This window comes from Clupea harengus, chromosome 14 (genome assembly GCF_900700415.2).
Source record: "Clupea harengus chromosome 14, Ch_v2.0.2, whole genome shotgun sequence".
Lineage (NCBI taxonomy): Eukaryota > Metazoa > Chordata > Actinopteri > Clupeiformes > Clupeidae > Clupea > Clupea harengus.
The window spans coordinates 20,167,114-20,190,310 of NC_045165.1; the positions used below are offsets into that span (position 1 = coordinate 20,167,114).

The window sequence follows — 23,197 nt, forward strand, 5'->3', positions numbered from 1 at the left end:
GTGACTCCAGTCACTGTGATCCTAGCCTTATTCACTGAGAAGAACACAGTTACATTTTCAAACCAATATGTATGATTTTCTCACATTTTCACGAATTGCTAGAGGTCAGACCAGAAGACTGAGAGATAATGATTAAGCTGGTTAAAATGATCTGCTCATGCCCAGACCCGCATTATCCAATGAGCTTGATGAAATCATGTCTATGTGCGGAACCTGACTTCCTGTGCTGTCTCCTCTGCTCCGACCATGATGAACCTAACTCCCCACAGTCTCTCTCTGCTTACAGCAGCAATATATTTCACGTAGGCAGCTAATTGTATCTACTTCCTCTCTTTAAATAGGATGGGCACCGATTTGACATATAAACTGGGGAAAGAAAAAGTTGAATGGAAACTGGCAAGAGTGATTACTCGTGACTGTGCTGCTGAATTATGTTTATTGGATGTATTTAAATGTGCACAATATTCAGTAAAGAAATGCAGAGGATGCAATGTGCTTTGTAATAATTCCAGTGATATTGTGAAGTCACAGTGTTTTTAAATCCACCTATGAGATAGTAGAAATGTGACAAACATAAAAGTGCAGGGTTTGATGTCGGGAAATGATAGTTAAATGCACATGGCTTCAAACTTTTACATGTTTATATCTGATTCCAAACAACAATTTAAGAGGCACCTTTATTTTCCTTCCATGACTTTGCCACAGCTTCTAACTATGTCTTTCAGATGTTTAAGGTTTTATAAATGTAAGACAGTAAGAACATTGGAGAGTTTGTTAAGATTTATGAAAAATCAACTTGAAACCTTTAGATAGCCCTTCAATGTCATTCACTGTGATGGCAAATATGAATCGTTTGTTAGTACCGCCATCTTGTGGAATGTTTCTGATGCTACACTGTCCATACATCCCTGACAAGCAAACAGTATTCAGATGCAAAGTGAGGACTTTTAAGTAAGTACCAATATAAGGCATTTTATGAAAGACATAAATATTTAAAACGAATGATGAATAGTGGTATAGTGAATAGAAGCTAAATGATTGAAGATTTGTGCTAATTTGAAGACATATCTACTTACAGAGTCATGCTGTTTGAAATGATCAGATGCCTGTGTTTGACCAAAACTTGTGTATCATGTGTACCATTATACCCTACAAAACTGTTGAAATGGATCTAATATTTTGCACCATTTACCATGAACAAACTTTTTTTTTTTAAATGAAGAAATAACCCATGTGTCCCATTACCCCCTCACAAAAAAAAACACAAGAGGGAGTAAGAACACATTGTGTGTACATTCGCATTGTCTCTCTCAGTTCACAACATCCATTTGCACATATCCTCATCAAAAACTTGAGTCTTGTCTCCCAGTCTTAAACAGCGCAGGCTCCACTGCATTTGAAGTGGTACTGCCTGAGGTAGTCCCTCAGGGGACAGGGCAGGGACAGAGCCTCGATGCCCTGATAGGTGGTGCGGCTGCACACCATAGCCCTGCATAGGTGCTGCAGAGAGAAGGGGAAGGTCCTGGGCAGCGGGCGGGACAGCAGGGGCTCGAAGAAGAGACAGGTGGCCGGGTCGCTGTAGTGCCTGAGGAGGCCTGTGACGCTGGAGTCCTGGTACATGCACGGGTCGCGGCCGTCAAAGCTAAATCGCTTGCCGCTCTGCTCGATGCGAGCGTGCAGCGAGCGGCTGTAGCGGCGGAAGCTGACCGAGAAGAGAAACTCGTCCTGGGCCGAGTCGCGGAGCAGGAAGGTGCCCTCCGGTTGGCCCTCCAGGAGCTCTTCCGCCTGAAACCGGTCCAGAACGCCCCAGTAGCACGGGTTGTTGTTGATCTGAAGCAGGTCCGGCACCAGGATGTAGTCGGTGTAGGAACAGCAGTCATCCGAGTTGTCGTGGCGACAGGATGGGTCCCAGTCGTCCAGACTCTGGGTCCTCTGGGAGGATTGAGAGGACATCTCCTCCCATGAGATCAGAGCTGGAGGCGAGGAGGGGGCGAGCGAGGCTTTGCGTTCAGCCGCTGTCCCCAGTGCAGGCCTCCCGGGAGCCCCGTGTTTCTTTATAAGGTGCCAACACTGAGCCAGCTCAGACTTGGGGGAGAAGGGGCACTTGTCCTCCATGAGCTCAGACACGTGGATCTTCCGCTTGGACCACAGCAGAACAGAGAACGGGCGAGAGGCCCCAGGCGCGTGGTGGTGGTGGTGGTGATGGTGGTGGTGGTGCGTACGAAGAGGAAGACACTGACCCATGGCGTCCTGGAATTTCTGCCGCAGGGATCGCCGTGACAACGCTTTCCTGCAGGGTACGTCCAGGTCTCCGTCGGTGAGGAGCGAGCAGCTGCACTTCCTCTCTCTCCAGCGGCGGGAGCTGGATGCTGAGCGTGCCCCCTGGTCCTCGGGGCCCTCGTTGTCATCTCCCCAGACCCGGGTGTCGTTCTGGGAGGCTCGGGAACGCTTCTTTCTGCTCCACACATAACTGTCTGCACTCCAGCTTCGCAGGTTTTTGGGGCGGGCGTCAGGGTTTCGGGATTTCTTCTCTGACATTCCTGCCCCTTTAGTCTGTGTGACAGAAATGTCAATCACTATCTAAAAAGAAGGCCCGCACATATAAAATAAATGACATGCACTGGTTAGAAAGCAGTGGAGGGTTTATGATTGTGATGGTGGAAAATCAATTCATCCCAAACTAAGGAGTAAAATCTCTTTAAAAATTGAATTCGAAATAAATCATTTAAGACTTTGAACCATTTTTGTGTCACTGAGACACTTAGGGTAATTACGACATTTGCAAACATGCAATGGCAACTTAAATGCAATAACAGAACAGCTCTTGACAAGCTCACTGCCTAGATAAGAGACATGCCTGGACATGCACACTACAAGGTTACACCATGAATTTGGATGAGCATATCATATTAACAAGGATTTATGATCATGGTCATCATCTAAGATTTTCTTTAAATTCATTACAAATAAGGTTTTCTATGGTAAACATATGTGCTCAAATCAAACTCAAATATGTCAAATGCTTTTTAGAAAATCTTCTTAATGTACTGCCATAACTCACCTCTCAAATGATTATCTAGTCGAATTCGGTTGTAAAATGCTTAATGTTGGTATGGTCCTTCAGTCTAAATCAAACATATGTTGTGTCCGTTATCTCCGATAGTCCCAGACTGAAGTGCGACGTGGTTCTCCGCCTCCTCTTATAGACTTCTCCAGTATCAATCCCAGGGAGAATGTGCGTCTCCTCTGTATCCAGGATGTAGTCCAGTAATTTCAGGGGGCAGGCCATCTACTTCACCAAACGGAAGGACCCGTCCGCTACTCCCACATTAAGTGGCAGCGAAGAAAGGAGGAGGAGAAGAAAAAAGGAATTAATTGATGACATTAGGAGTTGAGCGTTAGCCTCAAGGACTTCATACCTTATATATACCCGTATTGGTGTATTATATGAATTATAGGCCCACATAGGCTTGAAGAAGTTCATGCTTCTTGTAACTAATTTATTAAAACCCAATAATTCAAATGGCGATTGGTGGAGTCATCAATCAGCCATCGCCGTCAGTGTAATTAGTCGATAATAATAGACTCTTCTGTTTAGCCGGACAGCCTCGTTGGAAAGGAAACGGTGTAAGCCTTTAGATAGCATTGAGTGCTTGATTTATTGATTTCTTGATCGATACGGCTCTTCCTGCATCCGGCGATTTCCGTGTCGCTCAACACAGAATAAAGACATTTTGACACGGGACCCTCTCAGATCCATATGTCGTTTTCACTAACCTCCTTAAAATCCAGTGTCAAATGTCAAGAAAAAAAAGAGATAGTGGATGCCTTGCATCCGGCAGCCTAAAAGGATTACAGGCCAAATCCAATAACTTGTTAGCACTGCTTATGCAGGCTAGTCATTAAAAGGTTGATGTCATGTCCAAGTTTTTACTAACGACTAGCCTGTTCGAATCCCCTGACAAACAGTTCATTGTGCTCTAATATATTATTAATCACTGAAGAACTATTTTACATTTGTAGATTAAACTGAGGAGATGGTGGGTGAGGTAGAGATTTAAAGATGAGATCACTCTGCAGTGACACACCTCTCTCTGAACATGTTATTAAATATTCAGTAAGTGCCATCTTGTCCAAATAAGTCTACAACTAGGCCCACCACCTGCCACCCATGACAAGCTGTCTAATGTATTAGCCTACTCTTACAGGGAAAATGTTGCTTCTCTAAATGAAGTTTGAAAATGAGTTTCTTGATGAATCATTTCTGTGCAGTCTAAATCTCAGATTGAAGGAATTCAATTTTTATGTTATTTTTGTACCAATGAACCAGGCCTGTATACAATTGACAAACTATTTTCTCAGGACCTTGGACAGAGGACTATTCAGTGTTTAATTTCACCCCACAGGTGAGATGTTTTGAGAGGCTGATGACATCCTGACACCTCTGATAAAATCATGCTTTTAGTAGAATACATAACTTGATGGGATATCGGTCACCCATTAGTCATGACCAATACTGCCTAGGACATTCATGTTCTGTGATTACCCATTCAGGAAGAAGACAGAAACACATTGTACCCATTAACATGGCACAGCTCATCATGGCAGCACAGGGGCCTGATAAAGGAGGCCGCTGATATGCCCGATATTACTGTTCCATCGATCTGACCAACAACCGAGTGGCATGGGGGGCATCATGAATATTTTATATCGCACTGTATCCAGTTCGGAAATGCAATCAAGGTCCCCCAGGTTTCTCTGCAGCTTTACGAGCACTATTCCTCCAAGACCGGCATCGGGCAGAAATGTACACACCTCCTACAAGACTTGTTAATCAGACTTTAAACAGCCCAAGATATCTGCAGACATCCTGGCCTACAGTAGGCTATACCTGCACTGCTGAAAAACGAAAAACTGTGTCTTTGTGTGTGTTTCCCCTAAACACCCCCCCCCCCCCCCCCCCCCCCCCCCCCCCACACACACACACACACACACACACACACACACACATCATGCTGCTGTCATTAGCGCGCCGCAGCACTGCTACTGGAGCAGCTTGTGCGAACGAGATGAGGATGAGGTGGCCCTCTGAGTTATGCAGAAAGACTAATCTAATCATGGGGGAAGTCTCTGGCTCCACCGGTCTGTGCGGCACGCGCTCCCTCTCTCTGCATTGATCTGTATCAGTGTGCAAAGGCAACAGCTGAAGCCACAGCGAATGGCAGCTGAGGTGTGCTGACCAGTGTTTCTGTGTTTGCTTTTTTCCCCTCACAAGACTGATAGTAGGCTTCTGGTTCAGTGAATAGATATGGGAAGCACATCCATTCACAGAATTCAGAATGGCATGTGAGTTAAAAAAATTATGCTGATTCCAGATTTCTTTAAGAAATTTAAAGAGTGGCACAATGTACTATACGAGCAGTTAATGTGATGTCATTGTACAGATGGATATCACAACGTTATGGTAAAATGAGCCATTGATAACTGCCTGAACATACTGAAACTTATGGCCTTACAGAATCAACACAAACAAACGAACGCTGCATTTCCTTAACTAAACAGTCCCATAATGTTGCCCCCACACACGGACTGTGAAAGCAGGACGCATCTCATACTTCATGTCCCAATATACCCATTACTAGCAGACAGGCCATATCACCCAGATTTGTATCATCACTGCATCAATGCAATGCTCCATGCTGGAGTCATGTGAACCAGTGGATCAGCTTTCTGCCTGCCACTCTTTTTGGCCGCTGCCCCCCTATTTCCCGAACGCCTCATTCAATACCTGCTGCGTCTCAGTTTCCCCTACAGCTGAGGAAGATGTATGAATGACCTCTCTAACATCTAACTCTCTAACGTGTTGGTCAGGGACTATACATAATACTATCTGAAATCTTTAATTATTACAGTAAATACATGATAAACAGTAAATGTATATATAAACATGCATATAAGCATGCATGCAATCATTCATACATACATACATACATACATACATCATACATACATACATACATACATACATACATACATACATACATACATACATACATACATACATACATAAATACACACGCGCAGACACACACACACACACACACACATACACACACACACACATACACACACACGCACACAGACCGTGTGCATGCGTGTATTATATTCCACAAGCAGTAAGCATTCTGAACCATTAATATAACATAGAATGGCATTTGAAACGGTAATGTGATGCATAATGTCAGCAATAATCATGTGTGCATTGCTAATCCTTTATCGCTCCTGGCCAGGATACACACTTCACTTGAATAGGCAGGATGCAGGCTTGTCTGTTATCTTTGCAATGTTACAAGACAGAACATAATGGTCTTCTCAAAAAACTGATTAAGAAAAGATAAGAAATATCAAGACGCCACAGATTTATGTAAATTGACCCGACTTGGAGTTGGATTACTGCCAGAAAATACTGTATCCTTTGAAGGGGAACCAGCTTGGACCAGCTCCCAAAATTGCACATATAACATATTTTCTAAGTCTCCCCCCACCACTTAATGAATCAGTGCTGCCAATATGTGGAAAAATGACGGAAGACCCTGTCAATTTTTTTTCCATCTCTGACATCCTGGAGAGCCTTTTTGTGCGGGCCCATGTCTTCCTGGTGCCTCATAGTCCTGACGTGCCGTGCAGTTAGCCTGAAATCATTTGAAAGGGCTAACGTGCTCAATGTATTTGTCTTAATGTTGGACAGCACAAGAGGGGAAAAAAATCAATACAAGAGACATGGGAGTTCCAGTAACTGTCTGCCTATATACAGCCAATACAGCAAGTTTCTTTACAACAGGGATCAACAGGGAAGCTCCAAAACCTCCTAGGGGGGGATTTGAACTTTGAAGTACCACAAAATGAAATGCATTTCAATCCTTCCTTTCAATCCTGTTTGTTACTAAGAAAAGTGCAGAAATGCAAGTAGGAGGCAGGAATGCATCTAATGAAACCAACTACTATGGTATGTACTGTATATCGAAACACTGCAGATCTGCTGGTATAGGCAACAGGAGCGAAGGCTCTTTTCCCACTCTGGAGCCCAACTTTAATAGAAGAGATGCACAAACATCACCTGAGAGAAACGCCAGTGATCCCGGAACACCCTTGCAGACAGCCATTCTGTCCCCATGGGAACATCTTGCCCCAATAATCCATAGTACATGACTCCTGGGGAGCAATGGCAGGGTGTAATTAAGAATTTTAGAAGTTATTGCTGAGAAGAAACAAAAAATCAAACAAACTCCTTTCTTTTTCTTCAGTTGTGTCTCATATGAGCATTACTATTAATACAGAATGAACAGTTTACAGTTGGAACAGTTTACATTTTAAGACCCCTAAGGGGGGAAATCATGTTTTGATCAGTCTGATGCTTAATTAAGCTTAACAACAGACTGGCAGCTTTATAATTGAACATCCTGATCAGACACTAAGTCTGACTCATTGAACAACATGATTTGACAGCAGACAGCATGTCTTCATGAGTGACCACAACTCTGAGATCTTTCAGGCACTGTCAGACCAATAAACAAAGACCATCCACATCATCCATCATCATTTCACTATTTGGCATTACAGCATCTGGCAAGGTGAACCACCAGATCCCACTAATGACTCTCTTGGGTTACTGTATCATTGACTCTATGCAATGACTATGTATCATAAGTCTGACTGGGGCCTCGTAGTCCAACTATCCATACCCCAATTATAGATTTAGTCCAACTGTAATTATTATTAGGCTCCTCCTACAATATCGATTGTTGCCGTGGAGTCAAGTGACATGACCTAAACCGACTGACCTCAAGGCTCTGTGTGTGGAGCACACACCATATGTATTAAAAATAGGTTGAGTTTTCAATGGAATTACTATTATTTGGCATGGTTATGCAACTATTTTAATGGAACTGTTTCAAAACCTGTGTTTCCCCAGGGTCTGCCACAACATCAGTAACAAAAGTAGAAATATAAGTACAAGCTAATAAATATAAATATTACCATTTAAAGAAGTACAGAGAGCAAACCATTTTAGAACAGCAACCTGTCATCCAGGTTCCTAACATGTAAGCCTTCATAATCTTCATCTGAATGGAGATTCAAGCACTGAGGAAACCTGAGTTAAGATGTTTGCTGGTATCTAATAGTTGATCAATAGGCCTCCTTGGTGCTCAGCTAAGGTACGAGATGTTAAAGTTAGGTTTTGAATCCATACAGGTGAAAAGCCGTATCAGTGCACTATATGTGGGATGAGTTTCAGGAGGAGCACTCATCTTACCAGCCATCAGACCACACATACAGAAGAGAAGCCACATCCGTGTCTTCAGTGTGGAAAAGCCTTTAATCTCAAGCATCATCTCAAGAGACACCAGAGGATCCATACTGGGGAAAAGCCACATCAGTGTTCTCAGTGTGGAAAGACCTTTACTCAAATGGTTACTCTCAAGTTACACCTGAGAATCCATACAGGTGAAAAGCCACATCAATGCACTATATGTGGGAAGAATTTCAGGAGTAGCTCGAATCTCACCACCCATCAGATCACGCATACTGGGGGAAAGCCATATCATTGTTCTCATTGTGAAAAGACTTTTAGTCAAATGTGTAATCTCAAGAGACACCAATGGATTCACACTGGGGAAAAGCCCCTTCACTGCAGTACAGGTGGGAAGAGTTTCAGGGGTAGCTCACATCTCACCGCTCATCAGGTCACACTTCAGTCCCAGTTTTGTGTGATTCAGCCAAATCAGGTGTTTACTGGATTTCGCCCGATGCTGCAACTTTTATTATTTACCGTATGAATTGAGCAGAAGTTAAACCTTGATGTTAAACTGCAATTCATTTCTGCTTCTTCTGGCCTCCTAATGGTGGTATACGGTAATGCACAGTCTGTCCCAGCCACTGCCACTTCCATTCGTTTAGTGTAAAGTGTGTGAAGGATTGATAACTGCATTGAAGTTAACTTGATGTTAGACATTTGATTGCTATCCACAAGATAGGTGGATCTATGCCTGTTATTTAATTCAATTAAAATCTTCTGACATATTATGTAATTAAATATTGAAATTTCAAATACTGTAAGAAACTTGATGTTAAAGTTATTGTTTTATCCATGTAAAATATTGCTGTGTCCATCTGCATTCAGCCATTCGTCGATAGCGTGTTCTTTGTTTCTTTTTATTTCATTTTGTTATATTTCTTATGTAAAGTAGTATTTATTTATTGTTACACCAGGTTCTATTGCTCGTAGCTTGACTATTCTCTCCCTTGTACATCGCTTTGGACAAAAGCGTCTGCTAAATGACTAAATGTAAATGTAAGTTAAATAGTAAACTTAAATCAATTATAAACCAAAACTTTATTTGGAAGTAGCCTATTATGGTTTTCTGCTCGTCTTATTCTCTTTCTTCCTTTATATGGGTGCACACTGGGGTTTAATAATGAAATCTCCTATGTAGCCACACATAATGCAACCCATTCCTGCCTGCTTTGGACAAAAGCGACAGATAAATGCCATAAACCTGGATCATGACCAAATACTTTAATTCTCATTTGACGTCATTGAGCCGCGCCCTGTATTCTTGGGATGTGTGCCACGTCATTACCATGCAGTCAGTAGGAGGGGGAAATGTGTCACGTTGGAATACTGTCTGTCTTTGGGGTTTGGTAAGGTATTCATTCATTTAAGGAGACTCCTGCCGACGTTTCAAACCTAGGCTTTTCTGTGAGTACGTAAAATCCTTCTTATTAGTTTTTGAAAATGACCACAACTCTTGTTGCTTGACAGTCACTAGCTATGTATCTAGTTAGCCGGCTAACACTGTTTCCTTGTTGGATAATGTTGCCATGGGCTTGATCCAGTCTCTATCGGTTTCCGTCTGTCTCTAGCTGTTGCGTTACACTAAGGTACATGGTTTTATCAAAATTACACAGGTGTAATAAAAAGGCATCAAATTAGCTTGCCTGCATGCTTACATTCTTTTACTATTTAACGGGGTAAACCAAACATCTAAGTATCACGTATCACAGCTAAGTTCAGTTGGCTAGTGAAGTATTTTCACGTCAGTGTGAAGTATGATTTCAGAAGTTAACACCCTTTTAAGTTCATACTCTGAATGTGAATCTTCAACAACTATTTGGCGGAATTTGTACATTAAGTTGTTGTACACGTCGCTGTCTGAAAGTTAAAGAGCAACTGCTATAAAGATTTATTAGCCTGGGAAATTATCAGTTTGAAGGTATCTACCCTTGATTTGATGGTCACAAACTACTTGTCACGTCACTAAGGTATGCTGTATACTATACAATGGCTGTGGCTGTAAATGTCTTAATGACAGGTTGACAGGTGTCAGGTTCCACATCCTGGTTTGCAGGAAACTAAAAAGTTTTTCAGCACACCGAAGTGCTGGAAAGAGGAATAGATAAGAGAGACAGAGAACATGCAATTCAATCTAATGATTGGTTGTTTTGGGTGGCCATAAAATATGAAATGTACTGGAAATGTAGTCAGTGAAGCCACTTCATGGAGTATTCCAACAATTATTAACTTTCTTGCTGAAGGTACAAGAAAAATATTTGCTTTATCAAAATCCACAGGGTCAACAAACTACTAACTGTCTAGCTGTATTGTGTTTGTTAAGGCTAAATCGCTTTCTGATGTAAAAAAAAAAAAAATAGTCATTATTAAGGCTAAATCGCTTGCCAGTCTTATCTGCCTGGACTGATGGCTCAGTTGAATTGTGTTTAGGGATTTTCGTGTGCATGCTTCACCTGAGGCCGCTGGAATGTTGCTGGACGAGACGCCCCTATTCGAGCCCTCCCTGCTGAAGGAGCTGGACTGGGGCAGCAGCTCCGTGTCCTTCTCCCCCCCCATCTGCCCCTCTCAGCCCGGGGAGGGGCTGCTCCTGCGCCCCCTCTGCACAGCCGACTTCAACAAAGGTACGACTTGCACTGCCTCCAGGCTCTGTCAAGAAGCTTACTTGTGGAACTACACAGATGTGGGGATATCTTAGTTGAAACCCTTTAAAAATGAACACTGTCTTCAAGCACTGTACAGAAGTCAGATGCTCACTATTATAACATATTGTATTGTATGGCATATTGCAACTGCAGACTGCAAATTAGGTTAGTTGTGGTTGAGTCAGTGAACATGCTTTCTGCTAAATAGTGGCATTCATGTTTTTGTATATTTCCTTATGGTTTAGGATACTACAAAGTGTTGTCTCAACTCACAGCGGCAGGGGATGTGACCCCTGAGCAGTTTATCAGTAAGTTCAGGTTCTCTCTCATTTCTGTAGAATCACACATACTGGGAATATGTGATGTGCACGTACCTTACGATATTTCATTTTGTAAACAGTCAAGTATTGTTCAGTTGTGCCTCGATGCAGTTCCTGAGGTTGCTTGTGCTTTGACCAATTACAGAGAACTTTGAGCACATGAGGAAGAGTGGTGATTACTACATCGTAGTGGTAGAGGACACACAACTCGGACAAATTGTTGCCACAGCAACCCTGATCATAGAACACAAATTCATCCACGGCTGTGCGAAGGTAGCCCATGATCCATCCATCCAACAATTTTCATCATCCCTTTTAGTCATCATATCCATCTCCATCCAACAATTTTCATCATCCCTTTTAGTCATCATATCCATCTCTCCATCCAACAATTTTCATTGTACTTTTTCATTGTCCCGAACGCTCTGTACGTGCAGTGAGATATCTTTGTGTGTGTGTGCGTGTGTGTGTTTTCTCTCAGAGAGGGCGAGTGGAGGAGGTGGTGGTGAGCAGTACATGCAGAGGAAAGCAGCTGGGCAAACTGTGAGTAAGACTGAAGCAGCCATGAAGGCCGCACCACAGAACTCATGGTGGGGGACACGCTGTCTTCCACCTGGTTGTGTGCTAGATAGCTGGTTGTTGACTTTAAGGCATAACAGGCAGGGCTGATTTTAAGGGGGGGGGGATAAGAGCCGCAAATGAGGAGATGCTGCCCTTGCATCTGAAAAAGAAAGTAGATTTTGTTGGTGCGTAGTTTTGAATCTTTGAAACTTCGCTCACGTTTCACTAATTTTTGGTTTCAGCTTAGTGTCAACCCTCACCCTCCTCAGTAAGAAGCTGCAGTGCTACAAAATAACACTGGAATGCTCGTCAACCAACGTGGACTTCTACAAGAAGTTTGGCTACTCCGTTTCTGAGGAGTCCTACATGCAGTGCCGTTTCTTCGAGTGAACTCGGACATCATGACTGTGGATTATCGGCTGGTGTGTGTGTGTGTGTGTGTGTGTGTGTGTGTGGGGGGGGGCCTGGCACTGTCCCCTGGAAGTCCCCTTGTCCTCTCAATTGTGCTTTTACCCACGAGACTAGCCTCCCTCGGCTATGAGAGCATCCCTGTCCTCATCCTCAGGATTCAGGACCTGGTGAAAGAAGGCATTTTTGCCTTACAGGAAACGTTAAGTTGACACTCACTGGCATGCATGTGTAGGCTGTGTAGTATTTCACCAGACTGAGGATACAAAAAGGTCTTAAAATTGGGAGAAAAAAATTAAACAGTTTAGGAAAAAGAAAAAAAACATCAATCCATAAATGCTGTTAGTAGCAAAAACTTTCCAACAAAAGTAGTATCAATCTGAATGCATGTTGACATCATCTCATCTCATGTGGATAGCCTAGTTTGGGTCTTTTCTATGGAAAGATGTGGATAGCCTAGTTTGGGACTGTCTACGGAAAGTTTACAGTACTTAAATGAAAGAACAAAACAAAATCAAGAAGGCGCTACTGTACATTGCCTTGAATGTAACTTACGTGATGAATGTTTTGTAACTTTTCTCAGTTGTAATATCCAAAGACTTTTGCAATTTAAACAAATATATTAATATATATATATATTGAAATAAAAAAAACATTTTTTTTTTCTCTTAACCTTTTGTATTTTGTTTTTGGGTTTATGGCAGAAGGTGTTGTCATGGTTGAAACCAGCTGAAGTGATCACTGGTCTTAATATATTTCTTATTGAACTTCTGGTTGAACATCTATCAAATAGATAAAAAAAAATTGTTTCCTTTTAAAAACTATTTTAGTAGAATTCTTCCCTTTTTTATGTAAAAGAACTGTAATTTATTAATGTGGTGAGGGTATCTTGAATTATTGTAACAGAAACAGAAGTGGATAAACACATTGTGGAGGGAGCACTTGAAGGATTTTATTTTGAAATATGGGGTGATAAAATGTCCAGGTGTTATTAAAAGTTTATTTATTCAACTTCTGTGGTTGCTGTCATTTGAGCTGAATCATCTCAAAACAATGCGTTTGTTCCAGAAAATAAATGTTACATAGGTTCCGTTTGAATTGGGTTCAAATGTTGTCTAACTGGATATCTTAACTATGCAAAGGGGCAGCTACCTTCCAAATATTTTCAATATCTTCCTGCCACGAACACTAAGACAGAGGAAGGTGAGGCACTGTAGTTTTAACCACTTGTTTGGATTGTAAAAAGCCACAGCAGAGAAAAAACAGGCTTACCTCGGGGCTGGAAAAGAAGTCCATCCGAGGCAACAAAGGTCAACTTCCCATAAGCTCACTACTAAGTCCACTATTGCTTCCCCCCATCAGTTTAACCCGCTCCCCTTTGGAACGGGGCCTTTGCTTCCACTCCTCCCAAACTGCTATGTTTGCATGATGATCCTTTCATTACTTGTGGTTAGCGTTTTAGCCCTTATGTGTGCACCTGGAAACTGGACACTTTTTTGCTGCTATTAAGGTGGAAATCGAAAAACCAGTGTGTGGTAGTTCTGATTCATTATGCTTGCCGTTTACCCACTGCATTTAGCCAGTCATCCTTGTGATGTGTGTATGCAAAAATGGAAAAGAAGTTACACATCTGTTTGTTTTTCTTTTTAACACAGGGGTCATTCCACGTCATTTTAACCAAACTGGGAAAATCTTTGCAGCACACCATCTCAGAATTGGCTGATATTTTCCCCTGGATAAATACACTTGGAGATGACATATCCCAAAATTAAAACCTCCTACTCCCAACACAATACTTATGATTTGGATTGATGTTGAACTTTCTAATAGTAATAAGTTCTGGACATATTTACGCAGTTGACCCATGACATAATCTATGTAATTATTTGTTTTAGCATAGTAGGAGAGTTAGACAAATGAACATCAATTCAAAAGTGACAATACATCTGCAGCTCATAACAAACTAGTCTAGAAGGAACACATACTTGCAATTTTGAACATATGTAAATAAACATATGTTCATATGTACATAAAATGTTCCCTAAATATTTCAAGTAAATGGACATCGGCTACCAGCTAAATTGACCCGTCACGAAGTGCATGAAAAGCATTTTTTTAATTTATGTTTGACACTATCCAAACGGATGCTTTAATCATTCCAGATGCTATACATGGGTGCAAAACTGAAAAATCAGGTCTGAACACTTTTATTTTCCCGACTTTATACCTCTAAATATTATTCAGACAAATTTTGTAACCGTGTTTGGCCCTCTATATCTTTTCAGCCATTCCATCCATCATAAAACAAATTTCACATCTTGCAATCTGCAGGACATACTGAATCAGCATGCCGCATTTCAGAACATATGACTAAGTTACTAACCTCCAATCATCTGAAAAATGTCTGTAAAAACAACTGAAAAAAAGTGACTTTAAAAGGTGATTTTCACAAATACTACATACAATTCTAAACAAAAAGGTTTTGGGAGTAGAAAGCTAAAATGATGGGATGTGTCATCTCAAGAGGTCATGGGTCAAGGTCATTTTTTGTCATAACAAAAGATTATCAGTCAATTCTGAGATAGTGTGGTGGATGCCCATAGTTCAAATCTCATGGAATGACCCACAGCCAAAAGGAGTTTTGATCTACATCTAGTGACATACAACCTTAAGGGCATAAAATTTTTTTTTTTTTAAATTGCCAATGCCAACAGCAGCACGTTCGCACTGACAACGCACACCATCAAAATGAATTTGAAACCGATACCAAAACTAGTTGCCTATAAAACCATACCTCAGAAAATGGCAAATTGTTGCATGCTGTTGCTTTAAATAACACAAACCAATTAAGTTAGCCATTTCTTTTTTTTAATTGAGCAGTGGGTTAAATTTCGGTAAGCTGTTTCCTCTTAAGCTGGGCGTCGGCTCACATCGAGACGCCCCATAAAGCCCTAAGACCCCAGCCTCAAAAGGCAGGCCTCAGACCCCACCCCCCCCAGTACCCCCCCCACAAAGGCAGTGACTGACTTTACCTTCCCTTTTGTCAACCTGCCCTAGACCTGCTAAATTACAGGAATTCAAGTATCAAAAGTGCATTATTGCAATACCGTCCCACTGCAAATGCAATATGCCTTAAATACTATAAAACTGCAAAAAACCTCATCAGTGCATATACAGCCGCAGGAAAATAACAAAACAAAAACAAACAAAAAAAAATATCAAAGCTAACCCACCCCCCTCCCCAGCTTCATGGGTCTCAAGACACAAGAAACAGTCTTTCCCCCCAACCCCATTCCTTACAAAAGTTCAAATATTTACATTTACATAATCTCAATAAAAATGTAACAAAACAAAAAAACAAACAAAAAAAAAACCCTAAAGCACACCCATTAAAGCTTATCCATTCTGTGCAGCTGTAACTTGCATACTTCCAAAGTCATCATCTTCCTCGAATGTTCTTTTCAAACTTCCTGTGAGAATGAGAAAGGTATCAGTTTAAAAAGGTAAAGAGTGCAAAAGATATGCAAAGCAAAGGCAACAGACAAATCCAAAACAAGACAAAGAAACCGTGATCTAATTATCATCATCTAATTCATTTGCTGTTGTTCCGCCTTTGAGCCGGTAGTGGAGGTAGTCACAGAACCAGAACGTCGTCTGTGCAGAAGAGACAGCCGGCATGGCCGGACAGGGGTGTGATGCAGCCTCGCAGCTACCCAAAATGAAGCAAGACTACTGTGTTGTCAGAACACACAAATCCAACATGATGGGCATTAACATGTTGTACATGATGCACACCAACTTTGCTCGAGTATGAACCCTGCTATAAATCTGCAGGGCTGGCAAGCACCCGCTGACACCCGTCACTGTTTTTGGAAGTAACAGGTAGGTTTGTTTCTAACGCGTATGTTATGGAACATTTGAGACAACTCGGAATGATATTTCCCAGCTCCGACAGCAATCGAGCCAAATGTGAACACACTAATCTGGGGATGACTCATGAATTTTCCTTCTATCTGCTGGGTATCAATAATTATGAACGTTTTTCTAGTTCAGTTTAACAGACGGCCTCTGCATGCATCCTCTCATGCATTTAAAAAGGTTTTTAACTTTGATTTAGTGAAGATCTCTGTGAAGCTATGTCAGGTTAATCACCATATTGATAATGATGTCAAAATGATTAAATAATGCACCTCACTAAATTCTGAGTGAATATTTTCCAAGTTGGAAATTTCCGAGTTTGGAATGGTCTTGTACGCTGCATTATCGGTAGATATTTCTAAATGCAATGCTAAATGCCTCGCCTCTGGTTCCGGAGCATCTGCATACTATGTCAAAAGAACACACTGGCATTATGCCACCTGGGTTTGACAAGCAAAGGCGTCCTAATGAGGGGTCTTAAATACATTATTGCAGGATCTCTGTATAAAAAGGACGTATGCCTCGTTTGTGCACCAATGCCTCACCTGGCATGCCAGCCTGGATAGAAAAGGGTCGCCCCAACTGGACAGGTGACATCATTTTAATGGTTAGCCTGGCTAGGTAGATCGCTTCATATTCCTGGCATATTAAAAAAAAAGAAAAATCAATCATCTTATGTGGTCATATCGTTACGACATAAAACAGGATAATATCTTACATGGTGGTTAGGACTGAATGACTGTTCAGGCCATGTGTCCCATACCTGTAACTGATGCACAAAGCCCATATTGGGATTAATGCAGAACCTTCTCTCCTGTACGTGGCTAAATGCATCCCTGTTTGACAAAGCAAAGAAGACACACCATCATGGCTTACATGTGCATTAGGATCTTCGTATCCATATACATCACAATTCTGTATCACAAAAGCCATGTCGTTTTATGGGTAGTGGCAGATCTGATCTACAAAGGCAATTAAACACAAAATAAAAAGTATCCTTGTTTTAGCTGGAATCCATCGCTGTGAGCCACAGGCAAGATAAATGTAAGATTGAGATATATCTCTCTGCCTACAGACTACTGCTCTAAGCGTTGTAACAATGTACAATCACTGTGACCTTAAGGCCAGATCGTCTTCATGTTCTGTACTTGCTGTAATTATTTATGATTGAAATAGGTTTTGCTGAACAATGAAATGGGAAGATAACAACTCAACAAGGCTAAAGTTTATGAAGAAAGTTTGGGCATTGAACAGAATGCTTATCAGAGAACCATTTCTTTTGATTCACGCCAATAGTTCTAGGTGTTTAGACAATATGTTTTTATGTATGGCTAACACATTTTTGTTTCATGCGAGACTTATTATTTGGAAATTTGGCTTTCAAATATCCACTACTGAAAGACATACCTGTATTTAACGCCAAACGTCTCCATAAGGTAGGCAATAACTAAGGCAGCACTAGAAGAGAAACAAGTCACATTTCAATTGATATTAATCTCAAGTCGCATGACTGGAATTTCCCCAATTGGGTGAAGACCTGTGGTGATTCATACCTTCTTGAAATCCCTGCATTCCCATGGACAAGTACCTTTCCTGTGAAACAAAAATAAAATCAATGAATGCAGTTTATTCAGAAGGAAGTAAACCTATTCAGAATAATGGATGGAAACAACTACTTTAGAACAATCTTCTGTTCCGCTTAAGAAATATTACCTCCAGCTTCTAAACATCCATCGACAAATTCTTTAGTCTGGGGAGAGCAATAAAAGACATTTAAACAAAATGTTTCATTGGAACTTGACCCAACCACTTCAACACAACCCTATGTGTAGTACGATGTCAATCCTGTCGCTCAAACATACCATTGGGAAATACCTAATGATGTTCTCCACAGGACTGTCGGCAATATCTAAAACGAGGTATCTGGAAAAATAAGAAACAAAACCAGCCGCATGACACTGACCCATTTTGTCTTTTCACATCGTTCTGGTGAAAGATTCAGTCCATGATTCTGGTGAAAGGTTAACATTTGAGCTCAGAAGCTTATAACCCTCCCTTTCATACTCCTGAAGCAACGTGCTGATTGGCTGGAATAGTGTATGGCTTGGTCCAAGCAACTTAGTTTGTTTCCCAATTACAGAGCCAGGACTGTAAAAAGTTTGCTTGAGCACACACATATAAAAAAAAAAAGACAACTACAGGACTGTGAGTAACAATCTGCCAAATTGGATCAAATGCGTATTGGACTAGCATCACAGACTGTACCTTTAAGTTCCCATTATCTCTGGTCGACTTTTCATATCATACCTAAATTTTAGTGGGAAGTTTGGCTTGATGAAGTTGGCCTCAATGTCTTGTCTCACACATACTATGTGCGTTATTCCATTCTTCTCGAGTGCAGAAAGCTGAAACACAATAAGGAAATATTATGGTAGGTCTATGTGGACGCTGTCCATATAGCAGCTGTGGGTATGGTCCAGGCGGAACCTACTTTGCTTTTCATGGCCGCTGAGTATGGACCTAAAAATAGGCCAGGGAGAATTTCCTAGAGGAAAGTTGAGAGGAAGAAATACAGTAGTTACAGTTCGTTACACATTTAGATGGGTTTCAATTGTGTAACTGGACTGTAATGAGATATGTTGAGAACGAGTTACAGTGTGGAATGCAACATCTGCATGCTAGTCCACTGCTGCAAAGGCTTACTACAAGGTGTAATATAGCTCCTCCACAGACTCCTTTAACTTTGAGGAGCCTATCAATTGCATTTTAAAAGTTTTAGCTCAGGTGATGCGTTGAGTACCTGCATCTCTCGTCTCATCGGATATGCCCAATCCTATGTAACAGATTAAAAAACAAAGATAAAGACGCGTTAGCAAGTGATATCAGTGTCGTCTTATGGTTGCTCAGTCATGACTGTGCATTATGAATTGCAACGCCAGTCAGCTAACGTTACTCCTTGCCCATCATGTCCAGCAATCAGGAAGAAGTCTCCTGAGTTAACAAGGTCTTCGATGCCGCAATTTAACATTTAAGACAAGTAATAAAATTCAAGCGTTGCAATTTCACATCCAGGTTTAGATGCACGTCTATTGGTCAAATGTTATCTGCTTTACAGACGCTACTTAGCCACATTACCCTGTAGCTAGGCCTTTTACCAAGCAACTATGGGGTTGTCAAAAGATAAACAGCTTCAGTTGGCAAAGTGTTAGAACAGTAAGATGAGGGTATAGGACAAACGAATAGTTTTTCTCGGTCTTCACACACAAAATCATTTAAAACACATATTTATTTATTTATGAAAGTAGAGATCTTGCTATTTATTAACCCTTTCCACATTACTAGCAATCTAGCTTAGCTTACTGCCTGGCTAGCTAGCTAGTTTGATGTTTGTTAGCATGATAGCTACCAATTGATCCTCTTTGGACGCAGGTAGTGAGGGGAATTGTAGCTTATTCCCCTCGTCCATGTTGCAGTACAGTTGGGCGTCCAATGCAGTAAACGTGGATGCTGTCACGATGGTTGGATAATATTTTAAAATACAGCTAACTGAAAAAAATCAGGAGTTTGTTTTGGAGCTCCGCATGCATGTCCGCCATGCTTCTTCTAATCAAGCGAGTCACGTGACAGTTAGGGAACGTCGTGAAATTCTAAATTCTTAAACAATCCAAACGTCAGTCCTTTCAGACCGTTTCAGACTGCCGCCTTGTTTTTTTGTAACTTCTCAACAGATGACACACTTCATCTAGCCTAGATCCCCTCACTATTTGACTTGTAACTTAGCTATGGTTTACCTGCAACTTAGTTGCACCATGAAAAAAGTTGAAAACATAGATATTTCTAACAAGCACTCCTTGACCAGTAGATGACGACAAACTGAAGGTAAATTGAAATATGCTGCCATTTATTTTCAAAGGAACATTTAATGCACCAACAACTTGGTTAAAGTATTGTGTCGAAATCCTAGTATTTAATTATTTGATATGAGAGCTTTGTTTAAACCATGATTAAAACAGACATTCTTTGAATTTACACAACAATATGTGTCCTGAACAGACTTGTAATTTCCTCAACTCCCCAGGAGGGTGTAGTATTTCCACATGGTCTGGGGTCATTGAGTTATGTTCACCTCAAAAAGTGGATTTCATGGTTGACTTTATTCTGCCTTTAGGCCGTTGTAATTGGAGTGCTACGAGTACCAGTAAACCTCAGTTAGAATTCAGTTTAGCATTCATAGCCAATGTCATCTGCTGCCTCTTTTATCTTAGACTTCCTGTTGCGGTGGTATGTGGACAGACTCGCAGGCCTGTACCATACTGCAAAAACCTCAGTGGCACCTGGAACTGTTCAAGGGGCTGAGTCTAGCGTTGTCACCTGGCTGAACTTCGCTTGATTAGAGACTATAGGAACCACATTTCTCTACATGCTTGTTAGGTAATCCTCCCGTGTTTTCAATAAGACCTAGTCTGCGTGGTATTACTGTACCATGAAACAGTTGGATCCGTTTACAGGACGTAAAAATTGACAAAAATAAAGTGCTTGTAAATTGTAGACCTATGTTTTAGCCTATGTAGGAGGCTTTTGTGTCGTAAACAAAGGTTAACTCTTTTTGAAGATTAAAACAGATATAAGCACACAGAGATGTTTTATTAAAATTAATTGTAGCACTGCATATTAGGCTACTGATGTGGATGAATTCAACTCTTCCCTTTGTAGTGAGTTTCAACTGAAGATTCTATGACAAACTAACAGTTCAAAGTTTTTACATTGAAGTTCTTGGAAGACTACTTGAGAGAACTTACAACACTGTCAAGTTTTGGACAGAATGTCAGCTTATGTGGGAAGTGTTGTCTCGGTGCAAAGATATCTTGGTGCTCATGTTTAGTTACAGTGGGACAGAAGTTGTTACGTTGGGATAAAAAGTCAGTTTTTAGTGTGTGACAAAGATACAAATTGATAGAAATATTCTCCTACTTCAGATGTGAGCTAGCCATGCCTTCTACTTTGAGTAAAGCATGCGACAGGCTTCTCTGCTATGGAGAGGGCTTTCATTTGGGCCCGCCATATGGCTTTTATAGAAGAATTAGTCAAATTCCTCCTTCCTGGCTGAGCAAAAATCAAACAGGTTGCGTTGTTTTCCTTCCTTCCTCGTCAGCCTTGGTTCGTCCCTCTCTCTCTCTCCCTCTTTCTCTCTCTCTCTCTCTCTCTCTCTCTCTCTCTCTCTCTCTCTCCTGTGCCAAAGTGTTGCAGCGGGTCCCACCACCTGGACGAGCCAGAGATGAACAAACTGCAAATTTTCCTTCCAGTAACTGACCAAATAGATATTTCTAACCAGCTGTCACCTCCCCCTCCCGCTGTGGCCTCCCCTTAAAGAGCAGTTGTGTCACTCCTGGCTTTGTTCTCCCACAATGAGATCTGCCCCTCATCTTTCCGTAATTGGACCAGCCCTTGGAATGTGCTTGATGTCTCCGGCGCGGCCATTACCTCGCCGCCGGGGACGCTGGGAGATGGAGTGGAAATCCCTCTGGTGGAGAAGGCACAACATAAAGAAAAGCAGACCAGAGGAGAGGAGAGGAGACCAGAGGAGAGGAGAGCGAGAGGAGAGGAGGAAAGGAGAGGAGAGGAGAGGAGAGGAAGAGAGAGGAGAGAAGAGAGGAGAAGAAGGGAGATGAGTGGAGAGTAGAGAAGAGGAGATGAGAAGAGAAGAAGGGAGAGCAGAGGAGAAGAAGGGAGAGGAGAGGAGTGGAAGAGTAAGGAAAGGAGAGAAGAGAAGAGAAGAAAAGAGAAGAGAAGAGAAGAGAAGAGAAGAGGGGACGGTGCAGGAACCAGAGCCAGCAAAGCTGAAGTGATAAACTGAACAAGCTGCCCGGGCCAAGGCTCTGAGAGCGCTCTCGCACGGTTACAATCCTTGCCTGGGCCCTCGAACACGCAAACACACTGCCAGCTTAATAGCCCTGGTGCACCCCCCCCCCCTCCCCCCACACACATCTTTATGAAGTTTAACTTTTTAAGTTTTTGAAAGTCGGAATATCAGGCATATTTATTTATTTTCCCTTGAATCGTTCTTTTATGTAATCTGACAAAGGGGACTGGGTCAAACTAATGATCACCACAGATAATCACCATATATCATGGAGGATCATGGACAGCTCTGGAATAGACACAGGCTATTGATATTGAAATCCACCCACAGACTTCAGGCAAAATTGAAGGACCTTACGTGTTAGGTGGTAATTACTCAAAGTGAAAAGACAAACAACAAGCAAAAAAGTAGCATGGATCATCACCTTGTGAGGTGTCTGTGTCTGATATCGCTGGCCCACACCTTTCTCTACTCCAGCAGGTATGGTGACGGTCACCAGGGCCTGTGAGGGTGTGGTGGGAGGGGGCAGACAGTGATGATAGACCCAGCAGACGGGGAGGGTGTGGAGGTGTTGGCACCAGTCTGCAGGAGGGGCCCTTTGGCCTTTCTCAACCTCTCTCTCACCCTCTTTCCGGATCCTTGTCCTCCTCCTCCTCTTCCTCCACCTTCTCGTCTCCACGGCTCTCCAGGCTCCGCTGGACTCCACTGAGCGTCTGGGCTCCAGGTGCCAGGTGCCTGGCTGGGCCGTTGACTCTGGCGGGGTGATGCCTGGCCCCAGCCTTAACGGCTTCCTTCAGGGGCCGGCAGGCCATTGTGATTCAACCCCCCCAACCACCCCACCTACAATTCACATGTCTGGGTCCCCACCACATCGGAGACGCTGGATGTGTGTGTGTGTGGGTGTGTGTGTGTGTGTGTGTGTGTGTGTGTGTGTGTGTTTCTGGGGGTGTTGTTCTTTTAGTTGCTGGAATAAAACAATTACATGGATGATGGTTGACCTACTCTCTACTCTCTAAAGAAGGACATTGATGACGACATTTTAAAGCTAATTCTTTTATATATACCTTTTGACATTTTCCTCATTTTATTGTTTCTTTAAAAGAAATTCCATAGTGTTTTTTTTTTTACTGTAAAT

General features: G+C 41.9%; 3 protein-coding genes across 4 annotated transcripts; 1 reads left to right on the forward strand and 2 right to left on the reverse strand.

Moving 5' to 3' along the window:
* Positions 1–1,351: 1,351 nt before the first annotated feature.
* socs4 (suppressor of cytokine signaling 4) lies at positions 1,352–3,255 on the reverse strand. Its single transcript, XM_012823159.2, has 2 exons — positions 3,062–3,255; positions 1,352–2,553 (listed from the first exon to the last, which is right to left on the reverse strand). Exon 2 carries the CDS (start codon positions 2,536–2,538, stop codon positions 1,372–1,374), a length of 1,167 nt encoding a protein of 388 aa, XP_012678613.1. The 5' UTR covers positions 2,539–2,553; positions 3,062–3,255; the 3' UTR covers positions 1,352–1,371.
* Positions 3,256–9,617: 6,362 nt separating this feature from the next.
* gnpnat1 (glucosamine-phosphate N-acetyltransferase 1) lies at positions 9,618–13,295 on the forward strand. Of its 2 annotated transcripts, none has more exons than XM_012822942.3 (6): positions 9,618–9,760; positions 10,784–10,974; positions 11,241–11,303; positions 11,461–11,588; positions 11,797–11,858; positions 12,119–13,295. In XM_012822942.3, the coding sequence occupies exons 2-6, from the start codon at positions 10,821–10,823 to the stop codon at positions 12,264–12,266; spliced, it is 555 nt and encodes a 184-aa protein (XP_012678396.1). In that variant the 5' UTR covers positions 9,618–9,760; positions 10,784–10,820; the 3' UTR covers positions 12,267–13,295. The 2 variants fall into 2 exon arrangements, with proteins under 2 accessions (XP_012678396.1, XP_012678403.1); XM_012822949.3 differs by having other exon boundaries at positions 9,624–9,764.
* A 1,835-nt stretch (positions 13,296–15,130) lies between these two features.
* On the reverse strand, positions 15,131–19,843 carry styx (serine/threonine/tyrosine interacting protein). The gene is made up of 11 exons (XM_012822688.3): positions 19,609–19,843; positions 19,003–19,035; positions 18,694–18,747; positions 18,510–18,607; positions 18,065–18,125; positions 17,916–17,952; positions 17,756–17,795; positions 17,610–17,660; positions 16,966–17,038; positions 16,748–16,841; positions 15,131–15,754 (listed from the first exon to the last, which is right to left on the reverse strand). Exons 1-11 carry the CDS (start codon positions 19,666–19,668, stop codon positions 15,681–15,683), a joined length of 675 nt encoding a protein of 224 aa, XP_012678142.1. The 5' UTR covers positions 19,669–19,843; the 3' UTR covers positions 15,131–15,680.
* Positions 19,844–23,197: the final 3,354 nt, after the last annotated feature.

Bases quoted from the DNA above. Each gene is read 5' to 3' on its own strand.
- socs4 (XM_012823159.2), bottom strand. From the start codon at position 2,538: ATGTCAGAGAAGAAATCCCGAAACCCTGACGCCCGCCCCAAAAACCTG.
- gnpnat1 (XM_012822942.3), top strand. From the start codon at position 10,821: ATGTTGCTGGACGAGACGCCCCTATTCGAGCCCTCCCTGCTGAAGGAG. The intron at 11,589-11,796 runs GTAGCCCATGAT...GTTTTCTCTCAG, and splicing joins TCATCCACGGCTGTGCGAAG to AGAGGGCGAGTGGAGGAGGT. The intron at 11,859-12,118 runs GTGAGTAAGACT...TTTTGGTTTCAG, and splicing joins GGAAAGCAGCTGGGCAAACT to CTTAGTGTCAACCCTCACCC.
- styx (XM_012822688.3), bottom strand. From the start codon at position 19,668: ATGGACGAGGGGAATAAGCTACAATTCCCCTCACTACCTGCGTCCAAA. The intron at 18,608-18,693 runs GTAGGTTCCGCC...ATTGTGTTTCAG, and splicing joins CAGCGGCCATGAAAAGCAAA to CTTTCTGCACTCGAGAAGAA. The intron at 16,842-16,965 runs GTATGGGACACA...TTAATATGCCAG, and splicing joins GCTTTGTGCATCAGTTACAG to GAATATGAAGCGATCTACCT.